Genomic DNA, 26,720 nt, shown 5'->3' on the forward strand with positions numbered 1-26,720 from the left:
CTTGACGTGATTTTGTTTAAGGCTATTGCAATACTCAGGACTAAAGACCTGAACTAAAGTTGTGGAAATGGGAAAAGAAACATATCTATTTTCAGAGGCAGCATCAAAGCCCTATGATCAGACCTGATTAACTGCACACAGATTAAATGCTAGAAGAAACAAAATAAGAGCAGAAACAGAAAGTACTACATGAATTTTAAAAGGGAACAATTACGAGTGGTATTAAATGTTCATTAAACACAAAAGCTGAAGTATTTGTGAAATTTTCTCTGAATTTCAGATTTTTCTTAATTTGGAATGTCCTAATTAGGTACTTAGTATTGTTACCATCACATAGAAAAAAATTATACCAATCTCTCACTCCTGACTTTTATTAAACTATTATTGCGATAATAGTACTGTGGCCTTTTTTAAGTTTTTATCTTTCAGATACATACTGAAATATTTATAGACAAAATTATATATTTAGTATTTGCTTCAAAATAACACAGGAGTTATACAGGGAAAAGTGGATAGAAATAAAGACAGAACAAAGATTGGCATTAAGTTGATAATTATTGAAGATGGGCATTGGGTATATGGGACTCATTGTACTATTCTGTCTTCTTTTGAATATGTTTGGAATTTCCTATAATAGAAAAATTTTTAATGTTTGTGGAATGGAAGCATGTATGTGTATATTTGTGTATATATAAATGTACAAATACAAATATTTGTTTTAAATGATAAATTGTTTAGTAGGGATTCTATTCCACAAGACATTTCCTTTTTTAAAAGGGAACTGTGCATAGTCAGTATTCATGGGAGGACAGTTCTGCTACTTCCTGAACTTGGTCCCAAGCAGCCCGGGTAGAGCCTATACCTACCCTCCAGCAGCCACTGCTCCCTTCCTCATCACCGTCCTTAGCTTCGGAGTCTACAACCCCAAATGGTTCCTGAGTCCAGCTCTAGATTTTGTCAAATTCATAAAAACATTCAAAGTAACAATGACTGCATTTACGTATGCTGCCAGCATTCTTAAAGCCAAAATGCTTCAAAGATTCAACAGTCATACACATTTAAAATACATAGAAAAATAATAGAATTTATACAAAGTAGATTTTTACAAAACAAGTACATTACAAGAAATACATCTTATATCCAAGCACAAAAATGTGGAAATATACATGGAAGTAGAAGTTTAAGAAAAAACATTTATTTTTAAATGCTGAGTGGGAAGGCATAGACCGAGTTCTGGTTTACTGGTGTAACTCTGAAGAGAACTTCAATTTGCTAGTAGAAATTTTCACTCCATTCTCAAGCTTCTAAACAGTTCCTGAAGGGATTAGACAGCTGTTCCTCTTTCCAAATTCTGTTTAATTTCAGCTGTATATTTCCCATAGAATCTTTCTGCCTTCTTGTTGAATTTGGCATTCCTTTCATTAATGTAGTCAATATCTGCATCATCATTATAGGGACGTCTCCGACTATATTTGTCTCGTTTTTCAATTCTGGGAGAAGAAAATAATTTATAAAATTCAAAACTGCCTTCTTTATTGATCTTAATAAAACATGGCCAAATAGAATAGAATCAGTACACTTAAGACTAGCACTTTGGGAAGGGGCGGGAGGAAGGCCAGTTTCATCAAGATGAAGTTGAAACTGCCAATTAACAGCACAACCCTGGGTATGAACCATGAAATTTAGTAAATACAAACTCATCTTTAGAATGTTTCTAGAAGAGCAATGCTACACTGCTAGGAACTGGACACATGAAGTATCACTTAACAGAAAATAATTACAACAGTAATTATATTAATAATAACCACAGCTAATATGAACAGAGTACACAGTATATACTAGACACTATTCTTAATACTTAAGTGTATTAGCTCCTATAATATAAATTCATTTTGCTCTGCCTGATCAGCATCAGGAAACACATTCCTATCAGTATTAAGAAACACAAATATACAAAGATAGATTTACTGGAACATTTGTACTTCTTCAAATCAAAGAGTGGAATGGTTGTTAAAGTAAAAACAAGAATAATTTCTTAAAGAATAATTTTCTTTATAATTTTCAATTATAACAACTCAATTCCATCAATACTTTGTTTCTTCATTCCAAATCATAGGGACTCAACCCATCCTTACTGTCTGTCCCCAAAACCACTAGAGATGCTAGCTCAGAAATTAGGAAGTATAATATCTGTCTTCTCAATTCATTCTAAGCATATTATGTCCATTTTGTCATTAAACGTTTAAAATTTCAGGCTGCTACACGGAGTACTCACTGTTTTTCCAGGTCTACGACCATCCTATCAATTTCCTCTGTGGAAGGCACATGTGTCCCATGAAGAAGACTGTTGGATGTTGGGTAAAACTCTTCCTCACTGGAAAGATGGCAACAGGGACTTGGAGTAACACTGCAAGTGCTCCACATTTTCAAACTAAACTACCATTCACGATGAGAGATAAAATACATACATATCTTTATACTATGGGATCCTACCTTACCTTTTTAAAAAAAACAACACAGAATTAGAAGGGACAGAAGTAAGAAATCACTTACGCCAACACCTTCATTCTACAGATGAAAGAGCCCAGGGCCAGAGGTTAAAGGACTTGCTTCTAGGCTCAGGATATTTCTCTTTCCACTACAGCAGGCCAACAAACTGCAGCATGTTTCTATAAACAGTTTTACTGGGACACAGTCCATTTGTTTATATCTCCTCTACAGGCTGCTGCTGCTTTCACATCACAAGGACAGAGTGGAGTAGCTATGACAGAGAACACATAGCCCACAAAGCCTAAAATATTTACTATCTGGTCCTTTACAGCAGAAGTTCACCCATCCTGGCACTAAAGCATTCTGCGTCCCAAAATATCTGAATAACTATGATAATCTGGGTCTTAAACTCTCAACACCCTGTCATAGTATGCCCAGCTAGAAAGATAACCAGGTGGTTAGCTTAACTGCTGTGGATGAGCAGCAAATAGTGTCATCACGACCAGAAACTATTCTTAATCAGCTGTGGATAACCCATACCCAAGCACTGCAGTCTGTTTGTACTTATGTATGTACGTTTATATACATGCACAAGTACATCATCACTTCAGAAGGACTTCCCTGGTGGCGCAGTGGTTAAGAATCCGCCTGCCAAGGCAGGGACATGGGTTTGAGCCCTGGTCCGGGAAGATCCCACATGCCGTGGAGCAACTAAGCCTGTGCGCCATAACTACTGAGCCTGTGCTCTAGAGCCCACAAGCCACAACTACTGAGCCCACGTGCTGCAACTACTGAAGCCTGCGCGCCTGGAGCCCATGCCCCGCAACAAGAGAAGCCACCGCAGTGAGAAGCCTGCACACCACAACAAGGTGTAGCCCCCGCTCGCCGCAACTAGAGAAAGCCTGCGCACAGCAACAAAGACCCAACGCAGCCAAAAATAATAAAATAAATAAATAAATTTATAAATAAATAAAGTGTAATGTTTAGAAAAAAAAATCACTTCAGGATGAAAGAGGACTGGAATTAGTCCTGTCAACTTACTGCTTTTCTCTCAGTCTCTCATATGTTTCCATGTCCGGTTTGATCTGTTTGGTCAGCCGATGGTACTGGCGAAGCTGGGCAGCAGCATAATCTAAAAATAAAATGAGAATCGGAAATGATATATTTCCTTGTTTGGTCATTACTATTCAGAGAAAAGTCAAAATTATTATTAGCAATACACGCACTGATCTAAGCAGAGCCTCTGTCCTGAAGATGCTGATAATACAGGCTTTAATTTTAGCACAATGAGTAAAGGGATCCAGCTGCCTCAAGCACAGCCTTTTTTACTTCTACCCTATGAGATATGTCTGTATTTTTCTTGGGAGTAAGCCTCTTGGAGAATATTCCATGAAGGGGTATATCCTTTCTTAAAACCAGAAACACTGAAGGCAACGCTTACCTCACAGGCTCATTCAATAAAGTAAAGGTGAGTTTTACCTGAAAATCCCAGGTCGGGATTTTTCCTCCTCTTTTTCCTCTCCCATCTTTCTGCATCTTCTGCACTGATCTCTAGCAACTTCACTTTCTCGTAGTCTTCCCCTCTTGCTGCACATTCCTGAAAAAGAAAGGAAAAAAGCTAATGCCTGCCCAAATGATTCAAGCAATTATTTGACCTATTTTAAATAAAGATATCAAGCAATACATTAAAAATAATGATTAATATTTGAAGGAAATTTGATAATCTACTATGGTATATAAGAAGTGAGTACATCAATCTAAAAAATAATACTTATTCAACATTTATCAGGTGTCAGACCCTTTTTTAAATGTTTTACATGCATTGACTCATTTAATTCATAATTAACTCAAATAATTATTACAGGTCCCATTTTACAGATGAGAAAACGTAGGCACAGAGAGGTTAAATTACTCACCCAAAGCTTGGTAGCTGGTAAAAAGCATTTTTTACTGCCTTAATACTCTAGAAAGATTGAATAAACCACTTATGAAAATAGCGGAGTAGTTCCTAACCTTTTTCTTTTCTTCTTCTTGTAGTTCCCATTCCAAACGAGCTTTTTTGGCTTCCCAATTTGCAGGTAACTTAAGTCTTTTATCTTCTTCAACAACTTCCTGGTGATTTAATTTACGAGCTTCATTCTAAAACCATAAACGCAAAAAGGCTATCGGCTGAAACATGAAAATAAATCCAAACAAATATTTCCCTCTTTGAGGAAGGTCAAGACATGTTAACAAGGGGACTCCATTTTACCCTAAAAGCAAGAGAACCATCAGAGGATTTTAAGCAAGGAAACGGCCTAATTAGGGCTGCATTTGTATACAGTCAAGAAATGTGTTGAGCTGCACTAGTTTGCTGTGCCAAAGGCCTGGGCGTTAATGTCTCACATTATGAGAAAGATATTCTACTTTCAATTCTCTTTTAATCCTGACTGATGCAAAGAAGAAGCCTCAATTTGGGGCTGGGGGCTTTAATACCTATCATAATATCTCTAACCTTTCCCAAGTCCCCCCTCCTCTTTAGATATTTTAGCAGTTTGTATCATGTCAAATGAAAGGCATTTTCCATTTAAATTACTGTATGTAGAGTCTGTTTTAAAATAACTGCATAAAACAAAATGAGTATACCATCTTAGGGACAACTTAAGTTAGATGTTTCTTGGGTTACAGGCTGGTGGCCGTTAGTCCAGGAAGACATGTCTCTTAATCCAACCTCATGTTCTTTACACAGTCCCTCCAAGTAAATATGTAAGTGTGCTGAATTCTTTATTAAATTTTTCTGGGTAAAGAGAAAAACCCAGAACATTCGTCTCAACAACCATCCCTCACATACTCTTGGCTCTGACAATGCCCTCCAGTTGAAGACACCAAGAACACATGTGTAGTCAAACAAAGTTGTGTGTATTGCATTGAAGGAAACAGCAAACCATGGGGAACTGGAGGCATTTCAGTGAGAGGGTGTTAGGAGGAGCCCCTTACAGGATTTGAGTTTGTATCAGGTGACTGGAGGGAAAGGTTCAAGGAAGCATGGTTGTGCCCTGGATTAGGCACTGTCAGAAAGCCAGGGCATTCTATGACTGGGTATCTTCAGTTTTTATACAGGAAGCAGAACTAATGGAGTGAGGCTAGTGCTGTATTTGTCACTGGTGTTAGCAGAAGTGGGTGCTGTGTGGTCATTTCTGTGGTTTGAACAGTTTTGTTTTCGTCACACTGTGACAGTCAGAGTGATGTTGGAGTTTTGTGAAACCATGGCCAAGCTACCAGTCAGGCCCCTTTGAGGTGAAACAGTCAAGAGCTGCTTTTTTGTTTCTCAGCTCCAACTGCAGCCAGTTGTTTGCTGGACTCTTATCCTTGACGTGAATTCTCTTCCTCTGCATTTGTTCCCTCTGCTTAGATATTTCTTCCTCAAACTTCTTTATTTTTCTGGTAACATCTTACTCATCTTTATAGCAGTACTTTAGGTGTCACCTCTTATACGAGGCACTCCCTGGGGGCCCCTAAACTATACCAATCTCTCCTTCACTGCACTCCCAAGGCACTTTGTTCCTCACTCAAGCATGGCATTTATCACAATATTATTTCTAGCTAGAACGTCTCCTCTACTTAAGAGCAGAGGACTTATCTTACTCATCTAGTTCCCCACCTACTAGCTGAACCACTGACCCTATAGACTTCCCGAGATTTGCTGATTATTTTTGAATGAAGAGGCAACCAGCTTTCTTACTGGACAAGTTTCTTCCAGTCTCTAGCTCCACATATTTCCCTAGGTAAAATGAAGAGTTTACTAGAATCATACAGGACGGAGGCGGTTAGTAACAGAGACCCCCAAACTAGCCCAACTAAGTTAAAACAGATGGGGGTGAAAGAAAGCTTGGTGAAAGCATGTCCCTTTCCAAAAGTGACTACAATGTCTTGCCAGGTTGAGAAGCATCGGGACTAAACTTTCATCAAGCTCTGCGAGTCTGTCACACGCGCTGGTGCGACTTCCTCGTCGCTCCACAAACGCGCACGGGCCTGCCACGTGACAGGTCTCAGCTGGACTCTGGGGCGACTCACCCGCTTCAGGTGCAGCTCCCGGAATTTGCGCAGTCTCTGTTCGCGCTTCTGGGCGGCCAGCTCCTCGGCCGCCGCAGGGGGCTGCTGTTCCTCCGCGCCGTCTACCGGCACCTGTGGCGGAGGACAGGCTGGAGTTGGGGCCGGTTAGGCTTCTCCCCGGAGAGCCCAGGCGGATTACCCGCGAGTCCCAACAGCCCAGGCCGGGCCCTCACCGCCGACCCAGGCCCCAAAGTATCTGCGCCTTCCTGGCCCGGCACACAAGCACCTCCTCCACCTCTCGCCCTTGCCGTCCCTCAGAGCCCTCCCCGACTAAAACCCCTGGAAAGAGCCAGCAGCACTCACCTTCTCTGCTACAGTCGCAGCCGCCATCACAACCTTTCCTCGCCCACTTCCGGCAACAACCCAGAGCACTTCCGCCGGCCTTCGGACTGCAGCGTCAATACAGATTAATAACCTACTATAAGCCCCGCCCCTTCCTGTCAGCCTCAGGAATTTAGGACCAATCCCTGCCCCTCTTGGCAGTGAGACGTTTTCTATTGGGCAGGGCCTTGCGCAGCCGCAACAGGCCGCAGAGGCGGGGGCCGGAAGGGTGGAGGCTGAGAGAGGAGCGCTGGGGGTTTCGGTAGAGGGTCGCTAGGTAGGAATGGTGGAGCTGGGAGCCTTGTGGAAAGTCACCTCAACTGTGTGCTGCACCCTTGAGCGAAAAGTGCTTTCCATTCAGCGCTTAACCTGTGTCACCTCCTCCGAGGCAGGTCTCCCCTGACTACGTGGTGTCGCGTAGGCCCTTAGTACTGTCATATGTTACCATTTTCTTTCTCTTTAATATATGTAAGGTGTTTTTCTAGTCTGTTCGTTTTCTTTTTCCCCAACGACGTTGTAAACTGCAGAGAGCAGGACTCGTCCCATCCTGTTCGTTCTTCCGTGCTCAGCGGTGAAACTGCGCCAGAATTAATAATAGTGCTACAGTTATTAATATAATTCAGTTAAGGTGCTGGATACAAGAGAAATACATGAAAATAATTTTTTTCTTCACTAAAACCATTAATTAGATGTGGAAATGAAAAAGTAATCCCCCAAATGAAAAGATACCTGGGTATAAGATTTAAACGGTAATGTGAAGAAAAATACGAAATAAAGTACAAAGAAATTAAATTTCAGTACGTGATGATTTTCTGGTTGGAAGACAATAGAAAAATGTAATATCACAAATGAGTATCTCGAATGAGTATAAATGTAATATTATTCCATCAATCTCAGTGGGTTGTTTTTGTTTTTTTGGAACTGTAAAATATTGTGACAAAAATCTAAAAGTTCAGTGAAACACTATCGGTGAGCCTGTGAAGTGTTACCAGCCAGGGTTCTTGGACTCTTTAATCAATAGAAATTGATGAGGCCAGATGAGGAATTCAAGCAAGGTTTGAATTGGGACTCTTGCTGCAGCAGGAGGGAGTGAAAACAAGTAACAGTTGCCCTTGTTAGCTCCCTGAGGGAGTGGTGGAGAAGGGGCACGCTAGCTGGTCCTTTTAAATGGTAGGGGCGGATCCATAGGTTGGGCCAGAGGGTTGGCTTAGGTGGTCTGCCCACCTGTTTGGTGGTGCTGTGTTCAGGGATCATGCTGCAGTAGACTGCTTTTGTTCCTGACATCTCAGAAGTGGCAGTTGGGTTTTGGGCCTTTTTGTATTGTGTGGTTCGTAATTTGCCCCAGCTGCTCATGTACCCAGTTATTTTTAGTCCCTTATTGTTTCCTTGTGGTCCCAGGTCCCAGCCTGTCTCAGTAGGACTGAAAATTGGTACAACCCTTAGGGAGAGCAATTTGGCAATATCTATAAAAATTACAGAGGCATCTAATCTTTGACCCAGCTATCTGGGAATTTATCCTACAGGTACAATTGCACAGGCATAAACTGACTTATGTACAAGGTTGTTCATTTCAGTTTTTTGTAAAAGCAAAAAATTGGAAACAACTCAAACGTCTGTCAATAGAAGACTGGTTAAATACATTATGGTACATTCGGGGGAAGCTGTAAAAAGGAATGGGGCAGGGAATTCTCTGGCGGTCTAGTGGTTAGGACACTGTGCTTCCAATGCAGGGGGCATGGGTTCAATCCCTGGTCGGGGTTCTAAGATCCCACAAGCCACGCGGCACAGCCCAAATAAATAAATAAATAAGGAATGGGGCAGCTCTCTGTATACTAATTTGGAAAGTTCTCCAAAGTATACTAAATGAAAAATGCAAGGTACAGAACTGTATATGGTTATAGTATGCTATATTTAAGAGGCAATGGGCAGGGTTAGGATTACTAAGAACATATTTTTGCTTTGCAAGAAGCTAATATAAGTGACAATCTGGGGGATTTACTATATATATACATATATACGTCGAATCATATTAATATATTTCCAATTCCAAAATTAAAAATTTTTTACAGAAACAGCCAAGAGTAGTTTTGGAAAAAAAAAATGAGAAGGAACTTATCTTACTAGGAATTAAAACTTAATAAGAGACTTCAGTAAAAACATTGGCACAGAAAATGACACATAATCGGAACAGAATAAGGTCATGGGTTCAGTCCCCATATGGGCCACCAAAAAAAAAAAAAGGAACAGAATAGAAAGTTCACAAGTGGATTTAGTGGGAAAGTGATGCTTTCTAGAATAGAAGAGAATAAATGGTCAGGATATCTATTCCCTGACTGGATTATGGGTTGGCTGCATTTCTTTAGTCACATCTTCTGTCTGAAGACTTTCTCCTATCCTATCCTTCCTTCTTCTTATTAGGATTAGGGGTAGCAATGGCTCCCTCTTGTTGCTAGCCCTGGAATGCTTCACTCTTTTGTTGGTTTCTCTTAACCCAGTCTACAATTCTGTAAACAGTCCCTTTATTAAACTCTCCTTAATTACTTGGTTTGAGTATGTAGGGCTTTGACGGATAAAATATTTTTACAAATCGTGTAATTCTCGTTAAGTGATCATACTGAAAATAACTGACATTTCTGTATTCCTAAAGAATAAAAATACGTGTTAACGACTGCTCTGTCAAATCATAATGTAGAAAAAATATAAGCTTATGACTGCTAGATTTGCTGCTTTCATAGTTGTTAAGAAACTTGTCTCATTTAAATTAACTGCACTAAACAGTCAGTTCCACGCTTATTTAATTATTTATGTAGGCGCCACAAAGAAGAAAGTATGAAAAGCTGTAACAGGGGAAACTGACCCTTAAGGTGGTGAAGGTTAGGGCCCCCTGAAGAAAAACATTTAAAGACATCTTAGGAGGAGGACACACCTAATCCCAACTGGTATATTGGTCATTTGCCATGGGCCAGGCACAAGTCACAAATATTTCACAAATATTGTCGAATTTGTCCTCAAACTACTCTGTAACATGGGTATTGTATTATTATTTATTTTTCATAGATGATGAACCAAAGAATAGACGAGTTAAATAGAGAATGGTTATACAGTTCATTACTGAATGAATGGACAGATATACGAAGAATGGTGTCCTATGCAGAATTCTGCGAAGAAAGTCAAAATCTCACATTAATCCAAGAAATCTTTCTGCATCTCGGAGATGCTTGAGGAAGAGATCCCGAGTACCCTCAGTCAATTTGTTCCTTCCTTTCTTCAAACAGTTCGGGGCACAGGGAATCCGCTGTGAACAAGACAGAAATATATCCTGTTCTCTTGGAGCTTCCGTTGTACCGGGCGTTGTACCGCCACGCAAAGATTAAGATAGGATGCTGTGATGGTGACTGTAGGCCTACTTTGGTCACTTGATGGGCACAATCTGTGCTCTGGGTTGCTGTCTCACACTTTTGGTGGCGTTTTCTTCCTTTTACCCCTGTTCCTCAGACGATTCCGCTGCGCTGCCCTCGTGTCTCCACTCAGTGCGCCTGGGCCCAAGCCTGGCCCAATCGGATACAGCCCAAGGGATTGGTTCCTCAGCTGGGGAAGCAGAAAGGGGCGGGGCTTTGTCCCGAAACCTGTGGCTGCTGGCTGGCGGAAGTGAGCTGAAGACTCGGAAAAGTTGTCGCAGGAAGTCTGGGGAAAAAGCGCTACCGGGTGATGGCGGCAAAGGCTAAGGCAGAGGACGTGGGTGGGGCTGGTCTTGCCCAACGGTTGGGAGTGTAGGCTAGACGACGGCGGCTAGACGAAGAGGTAGTGCCAGGGAGGCAGAGACGGGGGCGCAGACACTGTGGGGTCGGGGTCGGCGGTGAGGGCGCCCGACCTGCCGGGAACCGCGGGGAATCACCTGGGCCGTCCGGGAAGAAGCCGAACCGGCCCCGCCTCCAGCCTGTCCTCCGCCGCAGGTGCGGGTGGACGGCGCAGAGGAGCAGCAGCCCCCTGCGGCGGCCGAGGAGCTGGCCGCCCAGAAGCGCGAACAGAGACTGCGCAAATTCCGGGAGCTGCACCTGAAGCGGGTGAGTCGCCCCAGAGTCCAGCTGAGACCTGTCACGTGGCCAGGCCCGTGCGCGTTTGTGGAGCGACGAGGAAGCCGCACCAGCGCGTGTGACAGACCTGCAGAGCTAGATGAAAGTTCGGTCCCGGTGGTTCTCAACCTGGAATCACACTGAAGTCACTTTGAGACCTTTTAAAAGCTAGACGTGCTTAGGCCTCACTTCCAGAGTGTCTGATTTGATCAGTTTCTAAACACAGACATTGGTATTTTTTTAAGCATCCTCTCCCTGCACCCTCCTCTCAGCTCAAGTGATTCTGTCAAACCTTTCTTTTCATGGAGGGGGATACCGTGGACCAGAAATGGAAAGTAACTTGTCTGTTGTCAACGCAGCAAGTTGGCGTCATTCAGCCAAAAACAGCCCCTCACCTAATGGCCTCTAGTGTGCTATAGCCAACTATCAACAGATGGTGTGGATACAGCGGTAAATATGGTAAGGCTTCTGCCCAGTTATGGAGGCAGATCCGTAACAAATAATTACTTCACGACTTGGTAAATGGTATGTTAGAGGGAGGAACAAAGCGCCTCAGAAGTGCAGAGAAGAAAGAAGACTGACAACTAGAGACTAAGGTGACAACTACGCTGCTTGAAAAATGGGTAGGATATTATTAGACAAGTAAAGGAGTTGGGGGAAGTGGTATAGAGCAGTAGGAACAAGAGCAAAGGAAAGGTCCTCATTAGGATAGGAGGTCAGCAGGCAGCTGGAGACAAGAGGTATGTGTGAGGATGGTAGTTATCTCTATTTGCGCAGAAAAACGCAATCTAAAAACTAGTGGGACATACTTAATTCACTTGAAATACTGTAAAAAAAAAAAAAAAATAGGAGGCCGGATGATGTGTGAAGAAGCAATGATATAATTCAAACATCCCCCTTTTGCAGTTTTTAATGAGTCACTGGATCACAGTCAGTGGCTGTGAACATCACAAAAAGGATAAAATCAGAGATTATGTGTCTCCTGATAGAAGTATGTAGCACCAGTTTCATATAAGTAGACTTGCTAAAAATAAATCTAACCTGAATTGGGGACTTCCCTGGTGGTCCAGCGGTAAAGAATATGCCTTAAAATGCAGGAGACATGGGTTCAATCCCTGGTCGGGGAACTAAGATCCCACATGCCACAGGGCAACTAAGCCCACACGCCGCAACTACTGAACTCGCGCACCTCAACTAGAGCCCGTGTGCCGCAAACTACAGAGCCCACGCGCTCTGGAACCCACATGCCACTAGAGAAGAGAAAACCCACACGCCACAACTAGAGAAGAGAAAACCCACACGCCACAACTAGAGAGAAGCCCGCACACCATAACGAAAGATCCTGCATGCCTCAACGAAGATCCCGCGTGCCGCAACTAAGACCCGACACAGCCAAAAATAAAATTAAATAAATAAATATAAAAAAATCTTTTAAAAAAATTAACCTGAATTGGATGAAGCCACTAGATCTATTGACCAATTTACAGGAAATACAGGGGTCAAAAAATATGTTATAGGACATTATAGGGAGGCAACTAGCAGATGCCACTTTGGGAAACAATAGGACAGTCAACACAGTCATTTTCACACTCCTCAAAAAAGCAATGGATAAAAAAGATGGAAAAGGAAACTATACATTAAATAAACCTTAAGAGGTGTACATACATATTGACTAATCGCAACATGTGGGACTTGTCTGAATTCCAATTCAAACAGATTGTAAAAATAATAATGAACACTTATGAGACCATCAGGAAAATGTGAACACTGACAAGATATTTGATAATAAGGAATTATTTGGGGAGTGTGCTGATGGTATTGTGGTTAAAGAGATATTACAATATTATAGGTAGAAAAGAAAACCAGCTAGAAATCAGGAAATTTGGGTTCTTGGCCTAACTCTGCCACTAACTCTGTCACCTAAAACTTTCTGAACTTCATAGATAATAGGAAAATTAGATTGTAGTCCTTCTCATACCACCTTCATGGTTTATACTGTAAGTGTGACCACCTGTCCACTTGCTCAGGGTTTTTATTTTTTTAATAAATATTTATTTTATTTTTGGCTGCATTGGGTGATCGTTGCTGCACGTGGGCTTTCTCTAGTGGTGAGCGGGGGCTACTCTTTGTTGCGGCGTGCAGGCTTCTCATTGCAGTGGCTTCTGTTGTTGTGGAGCATGGGCTCTAGCCACGTGGACTTCAGTAGTTGTGCACGCAGGCTCAGTAGATGTGGCTTGCAGGCTCTAGAGTGCAGGCTTCAGTAGTTGTGGCACGCAGGCTCAGTAACTGTGGCTTGAAGGCTCTAGAGCGCAGGCTCAGTAGTTGTGGCACACGGGCTTTGTTGCTCCGAGGCATGTGGGATCTTCCCGGACCAGGGCTCGATCCGTGTCTCCTGCATTGGCGGGCAGATTCTTAACCACTGCGCTACCAGGGAATGTCCCCTCTGTTTGTTTTTAAAGGGAGACTAAATGAGGCGTTAAGATAGGTGTTTTTAGACGTGTTAAAACTGAAACTTTGTCTTCAACCCAATCTGAATTTAAAAAGGAATGAGAAATGGAATCACTTTCTCAGTATGTGACTGTCATTAAGTAGTATCTAAAATCATCTCAAGTACCTCTGTACAGTGGAACTCATACTTTGGGAAATGCTGTTTCAATCCAATCCTAAGTGACTTGCTTACATCACACAGCTAGGGAGTAGTCAAATCAGTGTATTTCTCAGGCCTTCTTGCTCCCAAACTATTGCTCTTTCCATCTTTACCGCATGGTTCCTTGAAGGCAGTAAAATAATACTTAAAGGTATAGATATTGGTGTTTACCTCTCTTCCCCCTACATGAAATCTCTTCAGTACAAACACACTCTCACACAAACTTCTCCAGTGGCTCCCTTCCTTTCAGGATAAAATCCATAAGTCCATTTTGGATGGCCTACCATACAAGATAGGTAACATTTATTTGGATTTGTTTCCATACCTCTACTGACAAACTTTGTGTCCTGGTGGTAGAATGAAGCTCGAAAATTAAATCACCAGGAAGTTGTGGAGGAAGATAAAAGACTTAAATTACCTGCAAATTGGGAAGCTAAGAAAGCTCATTTGGAATGGGAATTGCAGGAAAAAGAAAAGAAAAAGTAAGTACACTCCTGCCACCTTCATAAGCTGTGGATTCAAATATTATATTGTGTTTTGTTCAGGCAGTATATTGCATGGTAGTTAAGCATTAAGCATTCCAGCTCTGGTTTCCTCATCTGTACCTTAGAGAGTTTTGAGAATAAAATATGGAAGACATTTACAACACTGCCTGGCACATAGTTGCAGCCACATAATGGATATTAGGGTAAAAGGTTAAGCTACAGTAACAAAAGCTCCAACAATAAGAAAAGATAAAGCTCATAAGCCTCTCCTGTATCAGTTCCCAGTTGAGCAGCCCAAGTCACCTGGCCTGATGCAGCTGCAAGGGACGTTGAGAAATGGGCGGCCATGAGCCCAGAAAGGAGGCAAGCAAGGATTTTGACGGACATCTAATGTGTCCCCCACAGCTATTTTTGGTGTCAGTTTTATAGATGTATTCTTACAGATATAGCAGATTCCACAATTTTCTTCGTAAACTGGCCATTTTACTGTCTTGATGGCAGTCTTTAGGCCTTTGATTTGAAAGGAATTAAGGAATTGTATAAGACAATAAAGCTAATGTTTTTTCCCCTCGTTTTAGGAATGTACAGCAAGAGCGGAAGACTATAAGAAAGTGAAGTTGCTCGAGATCAGTGCAGAAGATGCAGAAAAATGGGAGAGGAAAAAGAGGAGGAAAAACCCCAATCTGGGATTTTCAGGTAAAAATGGCTTTTACTTTATTGAATGGGCCTATTAATGGCCCATTTAACAAGTCGAATAATGCCCCACCCAACATCTAAAATAGTATGGGTTCTCATTTTTTCAGATTATGCTGCTGCCCAATTACACCAGTATCATAGGTTGACAAAGCAGATCAGACCTGACATGGAAACATATGAGAGACTGAGAGAAAAGCAGTAGGTCGATGTGATTTAAAAGCATACATTATGTATGTTACTGAAAGGCCTTGAATTTAAGAGTGCTGATTCTGGAGCTTCGCTTCCTGGCCTTGGGTCCCAGCTCCACCACTTAGTAGCTGTGTCACACTATTTTTCTGTTTCCTCATCTGTAAATAGGGAATAACAACAGTGCCCACCTCACAGGGTTATTATCAAGATTAAATAAATTCATACAATGCCCTCAATCAGTGCTTGGCACATGGAAAGCACTGTATATGTATTGGCTATTATTTGTTATCATTGATTATTACTGTTGCTATTACCCTTATCCACAGGTAAGGGACACAGTGATACTTTCTTTCGTCATGCACAGTAAACAATGGTAAACTACACTCCTTACCTAATTATGTAAGACAGGTACTGTGCTAAAGATCAAGACTGTTTTAATAATGATAGTGTAGATAGTGGAGAGGCCTGTAAATTGTGCCCTCAATTGAGCATGTTACTCAAGCTCTCCTACTGTATGAACTTCGTTAATTCCATTAACCTGTGGTCCTCAGCTAACTCATTTGGGCTTTGGAGGTTTTTTATTTTTTGGCCACACAGCATGCAGGATCTTAGTTCCCAGATCAGGGATCGAACCCACGCCCCCTGCAGTGGAAGCATGGAGTTTTAACCACTGGACTGCCAGGGAAGTCCCAGGAGCAGATATTTCTTAAATATATATATTTTTGGTCTGAATTCTATTTCTTTGAAATCAAGTATCTCAAAGTTTTCCACTTTTGACCACTAAACATTGTCCAGTTCTGAAGGTATAGGATCTTTTTTTGTGTTACTCACCACTTCACTCTTTTTCAGTGGAGAGGAGTTCTACCCAACATCTAACAGTCTTCTTCACGGAACACACGTGCCTTCCACAGAGGAAACTGATAGGATGGTCGTAGACTTGGAAAAGCAGTAAGTACTACAAATGCAGCCTAAAGTTTTAGTAGTTATTCATGCTTAATAACAAAATTAACTATATGGTCTTGAAGTGTAGCAACTGGATTGAAGTTAAGGAACATTTGAATTATTAGTTTGAAGAGTGGTCCCATTCACCACCACTTTTTTATGTGTGTGGTTTTAACATTTTTATTGGAGTATAAGTGCTTTACAATGTTGTGTTAGTTTCTGCTGTATAAAAAAGTGAATCAGCTATATGTATACATATATCCCATATCCCCTCCCTCTTGCGTCTCCCTCCCACCCTCGCTCTCCCACCCCTCTAGGTGGTCACAAAGCATCAAGCTGATCTCCCTGTGCTATGCAGCTGCTTCCCACTAGCTATTTTACATTTGGTAGTGTATGTATTTCAATGCTACTCTCTCACTTCGTCCCAGCTTACCCTCCCCCCACCCCACCCTCCTCCTCAAGTCCATTCTCTACATCTGTGTCTTTATTCCTGTCCTGCCCCTAGGTTCATCAGAACCATTTTTTTTTAGATTCCATGTGTTAGCATACGGTATTTTTTCTGACTGACTTCACTCTGTATGACAAACACTAGGTCCATCCACCTCAAATAACTCAAATTTCGTTTCATTTTATGGCTGAGTAGAATTCCATTTATATGTGCCACATCTTTATCCATTCATCTGTCGATGGACACTTACGTTGCTTATATGTGTTTTGAATGGGGTAACTACTAGGCAGAATCTACAGAGTACGTATAAAAATTCTCTCAACGTAATATGTGACCACTCATATTTCAGCGTGAACCTGGGTAATTTCCCAAACTTCAGACCAGATCATCTGATACTGTTAAGATTAAATTCAAGAAGAATGCTCATTGAACATATATCCTTGTAGGATGCTTTCTAAAGATATTGCTTTCAGGCTTAACTATTAAGAACAAAAAGGAGGGACTTCCCTGGTGGCACAGTGGTTAAGAATCCACCTGCCAACGTAGGGGACATGGGTTCGATCCCTGGTCCGAGAATATCCCACATGCCGCAGAGCAACTAAGCCCGCGAGCCACAACTACAGAAGCCCGCGGTCCTAGAGCCCATGCTCTGCAACAAGAGAAGCCACCGCAATGAGAAGCCCGTGCACCACAATGAAGAGTAGACCCTGCTCACTGCAACCAGAGAAAAGGCTGCGCACAGCAACGAGGCCCCAACACAAAAATAAATAAGTTAAAAAAAAAAAAAAAAAGGAATGCCGCTTTGAATTCTGTATATTTGTTTCCGTTACAGAATTGAAAAACGAGACAAATACAGCCGGAGACGTCCTTATAATGATGCAGATATTGACTACATTAATGAAAGGAATGCCAAATTCAACAAGGCAGGAAGATTCTATGGGAAATATACAGCTGAAATTAAACAAAACTTGGAAAGAAGAACAGCTGTCTAATCTCCTTCAGGAACTGTTCTGCCAAATTGTACCAGTAAATCAGGACTCTTTTATAATTTGTAAAGACATGTTCTACAAATTTGTGTATTTTCATACTTATATATTTATTATTCATTTGTTTTAGAAAAATGTCTTGTATTTCTGTGTTTGAAGTGTGTGCTTAATGTGTGCACTCTGCTAGGCTTAAAATCCTTAGATACAAACACAAGTCATCATCATGCTGAAATCTGTCATACATTTGACTTGACCTGGAGTTGAACTTGGGAGCTTCAGAGGTGAGTTGCTAAATTGGCACTAATTCTTCTTATAAGCTATGGTAGGTAGTGAAAGGCAGGCAGTGGTCACTGGAAATTCAACCTAATCCCTCCCTGCTCCAAGAGGTCACAATTAGCAGGTGCTTGCCTGTCCCATGTTGTATCCCATGGCCCAGGTGCATTTATGGGGCAAGCATAGAGGGTGGGAGACTGATTCTCCAGTAGCATTTTACAAATATGCCATCCTTCAAAAAGCAAATATCCCTTGGAAGAAGGTAAGTTAAAACACTTGGTGAAAATATTAAAATACACATAATACAATCTTTTTTTTTAAAGGCTAACTGGAATTCTAACCTTATTTCAACTGTAACTAAAAAATTAGGACATGCGATTTTAGTAGTAATTATGGGAAACAGAGGATAGAAAACCTGAAGTCAGGAGTATCCCATGAAAGTGAAGATTGTGCCATGTTACGTGAATAAAAACATGCCTAGGCTTGAGATCAGTGTAAGCTGGGCACACTTATTGATCAACGAGTAGGAAGCTCCGATTTAGCTAATGACGGGTTTATAAAGATGGTAATATAAATGCTAATAATAAAGGTATATTCAGTGTACTGTGAATAGGGGAATTTTAACATTGTGGTACAGTCATACAACTACAGAATGAGACAGATCTAACATGAAAAGATGCTCTTACCTATATAAAGAGGTTTGTACAGGCATAAAAATAAAATCCAGGATGTGCACCATACTATTTACAGTGATTGCTCCTGGGAATGGGAACAGATGTGGTAATTTTACTTATTTTTTAAAATAATTTGACACAAATACACACCCATGCTGCCCAATCTTATCAAGAGTAATAACATGCCAGTAGTTTTTTCTTCTCCTGTATTTTCAAAGAAACATTTAATAATACCTTTCTACTAAGGGAAAAGGACGGGAGGGAAAAATTAATAGGTCTTCAAAGACATCATACTGACTTGGGCTTAAAGGACAAATAGGATTTCCCCAGAGGAGAAAAGTGCTCCCAACAGCCAACCAAAAAAACAGCTGTCAGTATGATCTGAAGACTACTCTGAAGGTGACTAGGTGGATGGTAAAAGCCACTAATTCAAACAGGCAATACTGTAATTAGCTCAGTATGGGAAAGGTTCATTTTGAAGAGCTGAGGCAAGCTTTGGAAACTAGAGTTCAGAAATTGATACTCTTCAGTTAGTAGATGGTAGTTAAAGACAGAGTGGAGGAAATTAGCAAAAGAGCTTGTAGAGGGAGTAGGCTAAGGATAGAATCCTAACAGTGGGCAAAGGACAAAAAGCCACTGTAGATAATGAAAGAGGTCAAAGAAAAGAAGACAAATGCATGAAAATCTCTGCCTGAATGACAGAAAAATTTGAGAAAGGACTCCATGAAGAAATAGTGAAAAGTGAGCCCGCATAAGAACAAGTTTTATTTTGCTAGGTAAGTTTAATAAGTGCTTCAGCAAAGAAAACCAAAGGACAGCATGCTGTGGTTGGTTCAGTAATCATGGCTTCTCTAGAAAAAAAGCAAAGCATTACACACCTGAACCTACAATCTAGGGCTGTGCTTTCCAAAATGGTAGCCACCCACCATATGTCACTAGTGATCATCTGAAATGTGACTAGGGCAAATTGAGGTGTGCTTTAAGTGTAACATACACACTGAATCACAACACCTACCCAAAAAAAGTAAAATACCACTTTTCAACATATGTTTAAATATTTTAACATCTACTGGGGTAAAAAACGAATTCACCTTTTTACTTTTCATTGAAGCTCTCCTTTCTATTGGACAGCACTAAATCTAGTCTCTTGGTACAATTTCTCACTGTCAGCGCCTGTTTGCTATATTGTCCACAGGTTATGTAATGACGTGGTATCACACCTGGGCAACTGCATCCCACTTATGTAATGACAGGCAGTCTGGGAATATGCACGAGTTACCTTCTGTGTTACAAAGCCTAGGAGAGACTAAGCACAGTTGTCCTGGCCACACACAAACGACAAGGTCAGGTTAGACAAGGACTGACAGGACTTCATGGGGTGATTATGAAAAAAAATGGAGAAAGTGTACATTCTTTTCAGGATACTGGGTAGTAAAAAGAAAATGAACTAATAAAGGGAAAATAGGCAAGTCTCAAGGCTGAAGGAAAAGACCACTGTAGAAGTGAAATCTCAGAAGTGGCACATATCCATAGCAACTAGCCAAACCTCTTACATAAGGTCATAATCAAAGCAGGTGCTTTTCTGTTACCAGCTAAGTGAAGGTGAAAATGATCCTAGCATTATGTCATCAATTCATTGCAAAAGTCTCCCTTACAAGGAAATCCTTGAGTTCTATAGCTTTACTGTAGGAATAGAAATTATATGTCCAGGAATGTATATATCCAAGTCTAAATTTGTACATTTAAATTTTTCATAGGGTCAAATTTAAGAGCAGCTCTTATCCAATACAATGTTCTACCACAGAAGTATTCTATTATCTGCACTTTCCAGTAAGTGGTTACTTAAAATTCAGTTCCTCAGTCATACTAGGCAACTTCTCAAGTGGTCAATAGCCACAGTGGCTGGTGGCTGTCTTCATGGGAAATGCAGGTAAAATACTGGACAGCACAGCTTTAGTTAATACAGTATTACATTGCACTTGAGGATTCTTCACCATCTTTTTAAAGTCAACTTCTACTTAAAAATTTAGGACTTAAGCCTGCTCATCTATTATCTAATTTCTGGGTGTTTGTCTTTTCCCAGGTTTTTTGTCTTGCCTCTAATATTCTCCTCATCCTATTCTCTAACTTGTTATCCCTGCCTATTGGAAGTCTATTTCATTATTTCCCAAACTAAAGAGTCTGTTCAAAATTAGGGCAAGATTCCAAGGAGTAGAAAAGAAAAACATTCAAGCAATCAATAGTACCCACCCCCATCACTAAAATAAAACCTCATGCATGTTTTTGATCTACTAGGATTTTTATTTTTTGCTTAGGTTCTAGCAAGACATGTTTTGTTGCTAAAGCCTAGCACATAGGCAAAATAAATTCATTAAGCTGGCATTTTATGTTTAATCCAAACATTTGATTAAGTCAAATTAACACTTGGAGAGACCATCTAAAACTGGCTTAAATCCTCCTAGTTTTGGTATCCACTAGAATGTATTAACAGGCAAAACCACAAAAATCCATAATCAGCTAACGTTTAAACCAACTGCCCAGACCTTTCAGTTAAGTGTAACATTCATCTCTAAATTTTTATGTGTTTAGTTAAGGTCTTTCCCAGCTACAGTAAGAAGCAATGAAGAATTTCAAATCGATAAATACTTTTTAAAACATAATAAGAAAAAAATGCAACGAAACCTCTGATTTTATAACCCAGTGAGGCATTGTTTCAACCCCTCTCTGGCTGAGTTTCCTGCCATGAAGCTCAATTCTTCCAGGATAACACTATGCCAGTATTCTTTTAAGTCTTAGGCCAGACTTCCCAAATTTTAATGAGTATCTACATCAACCGGGAGTACTTTACAAATCAGCTTCTAATTCAGTTCTGGGGTAGATTTCAGATTCAACATTTCTCACAAACTCTCAGGTAAGATCACAGAGCCCTATGCTGTCAGTCCATGGATTTGGATCTGGGATTAGCAAGGCTTTAAACAAGAGATACCACCTCATTCTTCTTCATTAAATAAAAACCCATTATGTAAAATATATACAATAAAGTGAAACTAAAATAAAAACAAATTTATTAATAAAATATATACAACACAAACAGTTCAATTACTGTTTGTCTTAAAAATTTCACTTCTACATAACCAATCCACATTATATAAAACATTTACAAGTATATATACAAGAATGCCACCTGTGCGTAACCTCTGGTCCGTTTGTGCTATCTCCTATCTGCAAGAGAAATCTAAAATGTTAATATTTAAATATTAAGTATTTACATCTTTCTGTGTTGTCATCTGTAATTGCAACAATTATCACTAAATGGTTCAAAGGAATGGAATAATGCTGGAAACAAACTTGCAAAAAAAAAATGCATTTCAGGCAACCTTAGCTATTGATGTTCTTTTCGACAGGTATCCACAGTCCATATGGACTTTTCTTCTTATCTATTTTTGGGGATCCTGAAGAGGTCTCTTCAGCAGTAGCTTTAGCTGATTTCTGAAGCAATGGCTTTGCTACAGAATTCTGTAAGAGAACAAGTTCTTAAGTCAGCTTCCCAAACAAATATTATTATACATATTTAAAATACTCGCTTTTTACAAAATACATTAAATAATTCCATTTAAGACTAGAACTTAAAAAAGACACCAACCAAATAAATGCAAAGTCACGGACTGCACTTGCAACTTGATTCAATCAAATCAGACATATGCAAGGCATATGTCACTACTGCAGTAGTGAAGTATTAAAAATAGTTTTGAAATTTTGTTTATTAAGCCCTTAGCTCATTTTAAAATATTCTGACTACAGGATATTCTGAGACTTGTTTTTTGAATATTTTAAGTTAAAAAGGAAAACAGGAATAATTAAAAGGAGGACAAAATATTGAGACTGAGAATGTAGATATTAAAGTAGGAGCCCATTATATTGGTCACTTGTAAGAACCATACAAAAAAAATTTTTTTAGTTCTATTTATTTAGTGGCTTAGTAGGCCTCGAATTATCAGCATAAAAACAATGAGCCAACAAAAATAAAAACCCACATAACAGAAATATGTTTAAGGCCAGTTTTTGAGTGGTCAATGCTTAGATATACTTACATTAGAGCTAAAAGCTATGCTTTTTTGCTGGGAAGACTTCTCGTTGGGATTTTCTATTTCATCTTCTATTAACTTATCCGACAGCTAGACAGGTAAGAGAAAGTAAATTTTAAAAAACCACACCCTTGTAGGTATAAAAAGCAGCCCAACTGTATTACAAATTCACTTGTAGAGACACAAATCAAGTTGGATGTAACCAAATTGTTAACATCCTAAAATAAATAACATAGTACTCTGTTGAGTTTTCCCCATAACAAAACCGATTCAATGATAGGCTTAAGACACTCTTCCCCATAAAGGAGTATTGTATCCCCCTAATGCAAATTCAAGTAACTTTGAAAGTCAAGTCATACCAGAAAACACCTAGTTTCAAAGAACTAAGGCATTTGCCCATCCAGTTGGGAACCTAACCGTCTGAAAAAGCGACTGAACTAAGATCTTTCTTGTCCACCACTAATACTTTAGGCAAACCCACATCTGGATCTGAATGACAGGAGATAACCCATCTTTCCTATGTTAACTGAGTGTTATCAATTCCTAGCTACCTTAAACCTTTAAGCTATGAATTTTATGCTGCACATTTCTGGAGAATTGTAATAAACTTATCTGCAAGTGAAGCAGGCCTCTTCTTCTGTAATCTCTCAAAACATCTGGAATATATTGCATATATTATGAAAGGGACATCTATATCAGATGCCCCACCATTACAAAGTACACTTTTGTTTAGTTTAGTACCTGTCCCAAATTCTAGCATGCATAGGGATCTACCAACAAAAAACTAAGTTTTCAGTGTGTCAACATAAACTTCAAATTAGTTAAACCTCTGATGCTTTTGCGCATGTATCAATTACCAACAGATTTTCTTCATCAATGTCTGGAGACCACATTCATGATTTCTATAAGACAGAAATAAAGCAGATAAACTATACTGTATGTTGAGTACGGAATTTGTGGGAACATAATGCTGCAAATGAGCGCTACAGATAAATACTCCGTAAAAAACTAGCTAGAAAAACTTGGTAACTACATAGAAATCACCAAGGTACCAGCTACAATTATGAAAGTAATTAGTACTGTGTCAACTGAAAATAAAGTTCATTAGTCTCCCATTTTCACGGGGGGAGACTATCTAGTATTGTCAGATCTGTTATTTTAAATTATATTTAGCTAGCCTTTCCAGGAAGCAGTCTAAGGCAAATCAAATAAAAATGGCTAATCAGATCTTTCTGGTAGTAGTTTCCTGAAGATTTTGTTTGGATAAATCTAAAACACTTACCTCAGACTTTGCACCATTATTCAGTACTGCTGTTCCACGGTTGGTTTCTTTAGATACAGAAACAGTTCTGAGACTGGCTGGCAAGTCAAAGTTGGCTGTTCCTAATGCTTTTGCGGCATTGGCTTTTGCTATTTCTAACAGCTCCATTCGATCTGCAAAAGAAACACAAAGTGTTCATTTATCCTGTAGTATTTCTCCAGAAAACTCAAAAATCATAAACTGTGTTTGTGCTTTTTTTTTTTTTTTTTGGCTGTACACAGGCCTCTCACTGCTGTGGCCTCTCCCGTGGCGGAGCACAGGCTTCGGACGCGCAGGCCCAACGGCCATGGCTCACGGGCCCAGCCGCTCCGCGGCATGTGGGATCCTCCCGAACCGGGGCACGAACCCGCGTCCCCTGCATCGGCAGGCGGACTCCCAACCACTGCACCACCAGGGAAGCCCTATGTTTGTGCTTTTAAACTAGTAGTATCTAGACATTTACACGGTGCTTCCACATGTAAGATATATTTCTATTGATGGAAAAAGAACTCTACTTATTTTGCTGAGAAAAACAAGCATCCCTAAATGATCAACAAGTAAAAGCACACGGTGGGTAGATAACTAACTCCCTGACAATTTCAAGGCTCCACCCAGAACCGCCCTCCACCAAGCCATTTAACATGCACAGCGTTACCCCCAAGGGGAAAGCATGCCGTCCATTATAAAACTGGGCACCCACTACAGTGTAGTTTTAACTATTAACCTACTGGAGTCCTTCCTCTTTCCCCTAACGCCTCTCTCGACGACCGACGACTTACCCTTCTCACTCAGACGAAATGGGGTTGGGCTGCGCGACCTGGTCCGGGATCGCCCCCTCCAGCCTCTGCGCTCCTCCGGGTAGACGGTGCGGCCGAAGCCGTAGTACGGGCGGTCCCGCGCGAAAGCGTAGGCCCTCCGGTAAGGCGAGCGGCCTCGGGAGCGGGGGCGGCTGAGGGACCGGTAGGACCTCCTGGAGGAGCCGTGGTGCCTCGCCCGGTACCGGCGGCTGCGGGGGCGCGAGCGGCTCCGCGAGTACGAGCGGCTCCGCGAGTACGAGCGCGAGTAGCGCCGGTACCTCCTCCGGTGGCGCCTTCGGGAGCGAGACCTCGACCTGCTCCTCCGCCGGGGCGGGCTGCGGCTGCGGCTCCGCGACCACGACCGAGTCGAGACGATGGATCGGGACGGAGAGCTCGGGGGAGAGCGGCTCCCGGACGCCGAGGACAGCCGGCTGGACGGGCCCGACCGCGACGACGAGGGGGAGGCCTTGTGCGGCGAGCCCGGCCACAGGTCGTTCACGTAGCTGGACATCTCGGACGGCAGCTTCCGAGCTTCCTTTGCTTTGACGACCCCTGCCCGAAAACTCAGTTCCTAAAAACAAACGAGGAAACAAAATACAAGTGAAGTCCCGAGGTGAGCCGCGCGGGCAGCCTCGGGCCGAAAAAGAAACGGGCCTCCCGGCCTACGGAACTCCGGGCTGTGGCGCCGTCTGCTGCCGGCCTTCCCGCCCCGCCACCGTCCCCGTCCACAATCCGCGGGGCCCACAGGGCCCGGCTACGCTCGCCTTGAGGTAACCGACCGCAGGGCCACCCCGTCACCAGAAAACCCACCACGGGCCGTCGACGCCTCACTCAAGGAGAGAAAGGCCCAGCGGACGCCTTCCTTCTCCAGTTAAGGACGGAGAGAGGCTTTTCGCTGCTTCTCCTGAACGGCGGACTCACAAGCTCTACCTCCGACGTCCAACGTCCAAAAGCGAACTGAACGGGGTCGCCGCAGACGTGTCGAAAATACCAGAAGCTGGCGCCCCGCGCCTGCGCAGAGACGTTGCGTGGTGGGCGCGGCTCCCCTCTCGTCCAACCGCCGCTCCCCTCCTCTCTCCACCCCGAGCCCCACCCTCCGCCTCACCCAATGGCCTCCAGGATGCGCATGCGCGCCCTAGCACGGAAGGTGGGCAGGGGGAGCCGCAGCTCCATCCGGGTAGCGACCTGTGGCTGTTTGGTGTTCTTGGCTGCAACCGGGTGAAAACGAGGCAGCCTCGCGCCGGCTACACCGGACTCTGGGACTGTGTGCCTGGCCGATGTTAACTGGGTCGTTTCCTCCCCTTCGGGCTGTGCCTCCCTGGACCCTTCTTGGCCACTTCCTCCTGACCCATGTCCGGCCGGCGGGCCGCCTTCCCCTGGACGTCACAGGATGCCTGTCAATGCATTATCTTAGAAAACGGTTTTCACTCCCGTGTTTTGGCTAGGAAAAGTCAGAAAGGTGGAGACAGAATGCAGAGGGCACTCATAGCTGACCTTTAAGTTAGTCTAAAGGTTCAGAATGACGTCTGAGATGTCTATTCTGAGGACAGTGTTCTTGGTGCTAAGGATTAGACAATGGTGACTCTTTTATTTCCAGGGATTTATAAGTAGGATACATTTTAGACATATTTATTGTTGTTAATAAAGCATGACAATTGCCTTGAAATAATTTTTCATCGAATGAACTAACCACTTATGTAAGGAGCATTAGTCCTATGAGCTGCTTTTGCAAGTCAATGCTGCTTTGCAGGCATTTTTACAAAAGCTACTTTCTTGGGAGGTAGATAGGAAATCACTTATCCTGGATTATATAGGGTGGGCCTAATCTAATCACCTGAGAGATTAAAAGCGCGAGAAGACTTCCACATTTTATTGCTGCTTCTGAAATGTGGGGTCTCCACAAGGACCCCTGAGAGATGTCTAGGAGCTAAGGATGGCTCCCAGCTGGCAGCACCAAGGAAACAGAGATCTCAATCCAATGACCTCAGAAGTGAATTCCTCCAACACCTGAAGGAGCAGTGCTGGGGATTCTCCCCTAGGTTTACGAAAAGAATGCACTCTCTGCCCTGCTGACACCTTGACTTTACCTCAGTGAGACGTGTCACCTACAGAACTGTAAGATAATAAGTTGGGATTGATTTAAGTCACTAAGTCTGTTGCTCTTTGTTACTGAAGCAATAGAAAACTAATACATTCACCAAAATTTTGTAGCTTTTTTCCAT

General features: G+C 41.8%; 2 protein-coding genes and 1 long non-coding RNA gene across 4 annotated transcripts; 1 reads left to right on the forward strand and 2 right to left on the reverse strand.

Moving 5' to 3' along the window:
* Window positions 1–355: 355 nt before the first annotated feature.
* SYF2 (SYF2 pre-mRNA splicing factor) lies at window positions 356–7,022 on the reverse strand. Its single transcript, XM_079937467.1, has 7 exons — window positions 6,886–7,022; window positions 6,544–6,654; window positions 4,504–4,629; window positions 3,970–4,087; window positions 3,532–3,622; window positions 2,276–2,374; window positions 356–1,490 (listed from the first exon to the last, which is right to left on the reverse strand). The coding sequence occupies exons 1-7, from the start codon at window positions 6,910–6,912 to the stop codon at window positions 1,325–1,327; spliced, it is 738 nt and encodes a 245-aa protein (XP_079793593.1). The 5' UTR covers window positions 6,913–7,022; the 3' UTR covers window positions 356–1,324.
* A 3,552-nt stretch (window positions 7,023–10,574) lies between these two features.
* LOC307175539 lies at window positions 10,575–18,461 on the forward strand. Of its 2 annotated transcripts, none has more exons than XR_013824348.1 (5): window positions 10,575–11,435; window positions 13,981–14,105; window positions 14,687–14,804; window positions 15,843–15,941; window positions 17,216–18,461. It is a non-coding gene; the product is annotated as an uncharacterized lncRNA (long non-coding RNA). The 2 variants fall into 2 exon arrangements; XR_013824349.1 differs by having other exon boundaries at window positions 10,575–10,967.
* A 2,129-nt stretch (window positions 18,462–20,590) lies between these two features.
* RSRP1 (arginine and serine rich protein 1) lies at window positions 20,591–25,458 on the reverse strand. The gene is made up of 5 exons (XM_079938752.1): window positions 25,309–25,458; window positions 24,481–25,069; window positions 23,684–23,835; window positions 22,408–22,491; window positions 20,591–21,832 (listed from the first exon to the last, which is right to left on the reverse strand). The coding sequence occupies exons 2-5, from the start codon at window positions 25,007–25,009 to the stop codon at window positions 21,695–21,697; spliced, it is 903 nt and encodes a 300-aa protein (XP_079794878.1). The 5' UTR covers window positions 25,010–25,069; window positions 25,309–25,458; the 3' UTR covers window positions 20,591–21,694.
* Between the last annotated feature and the right edge of the window lie 1,262 nt (window positions 25,459–26,720).

The sequence above is a fragment of the Stenella coeruleoalba genome (genome assembly GCF_951394435.1).
Source record: "Stenella coeruleoalba genome assembly, chromosome: 1".
NCBI lineage: Eukaryota > Metazoa > Chordata > Mammalia > Artiodactyla > Delphinidae > Stenella > Stenella coeruleoalba.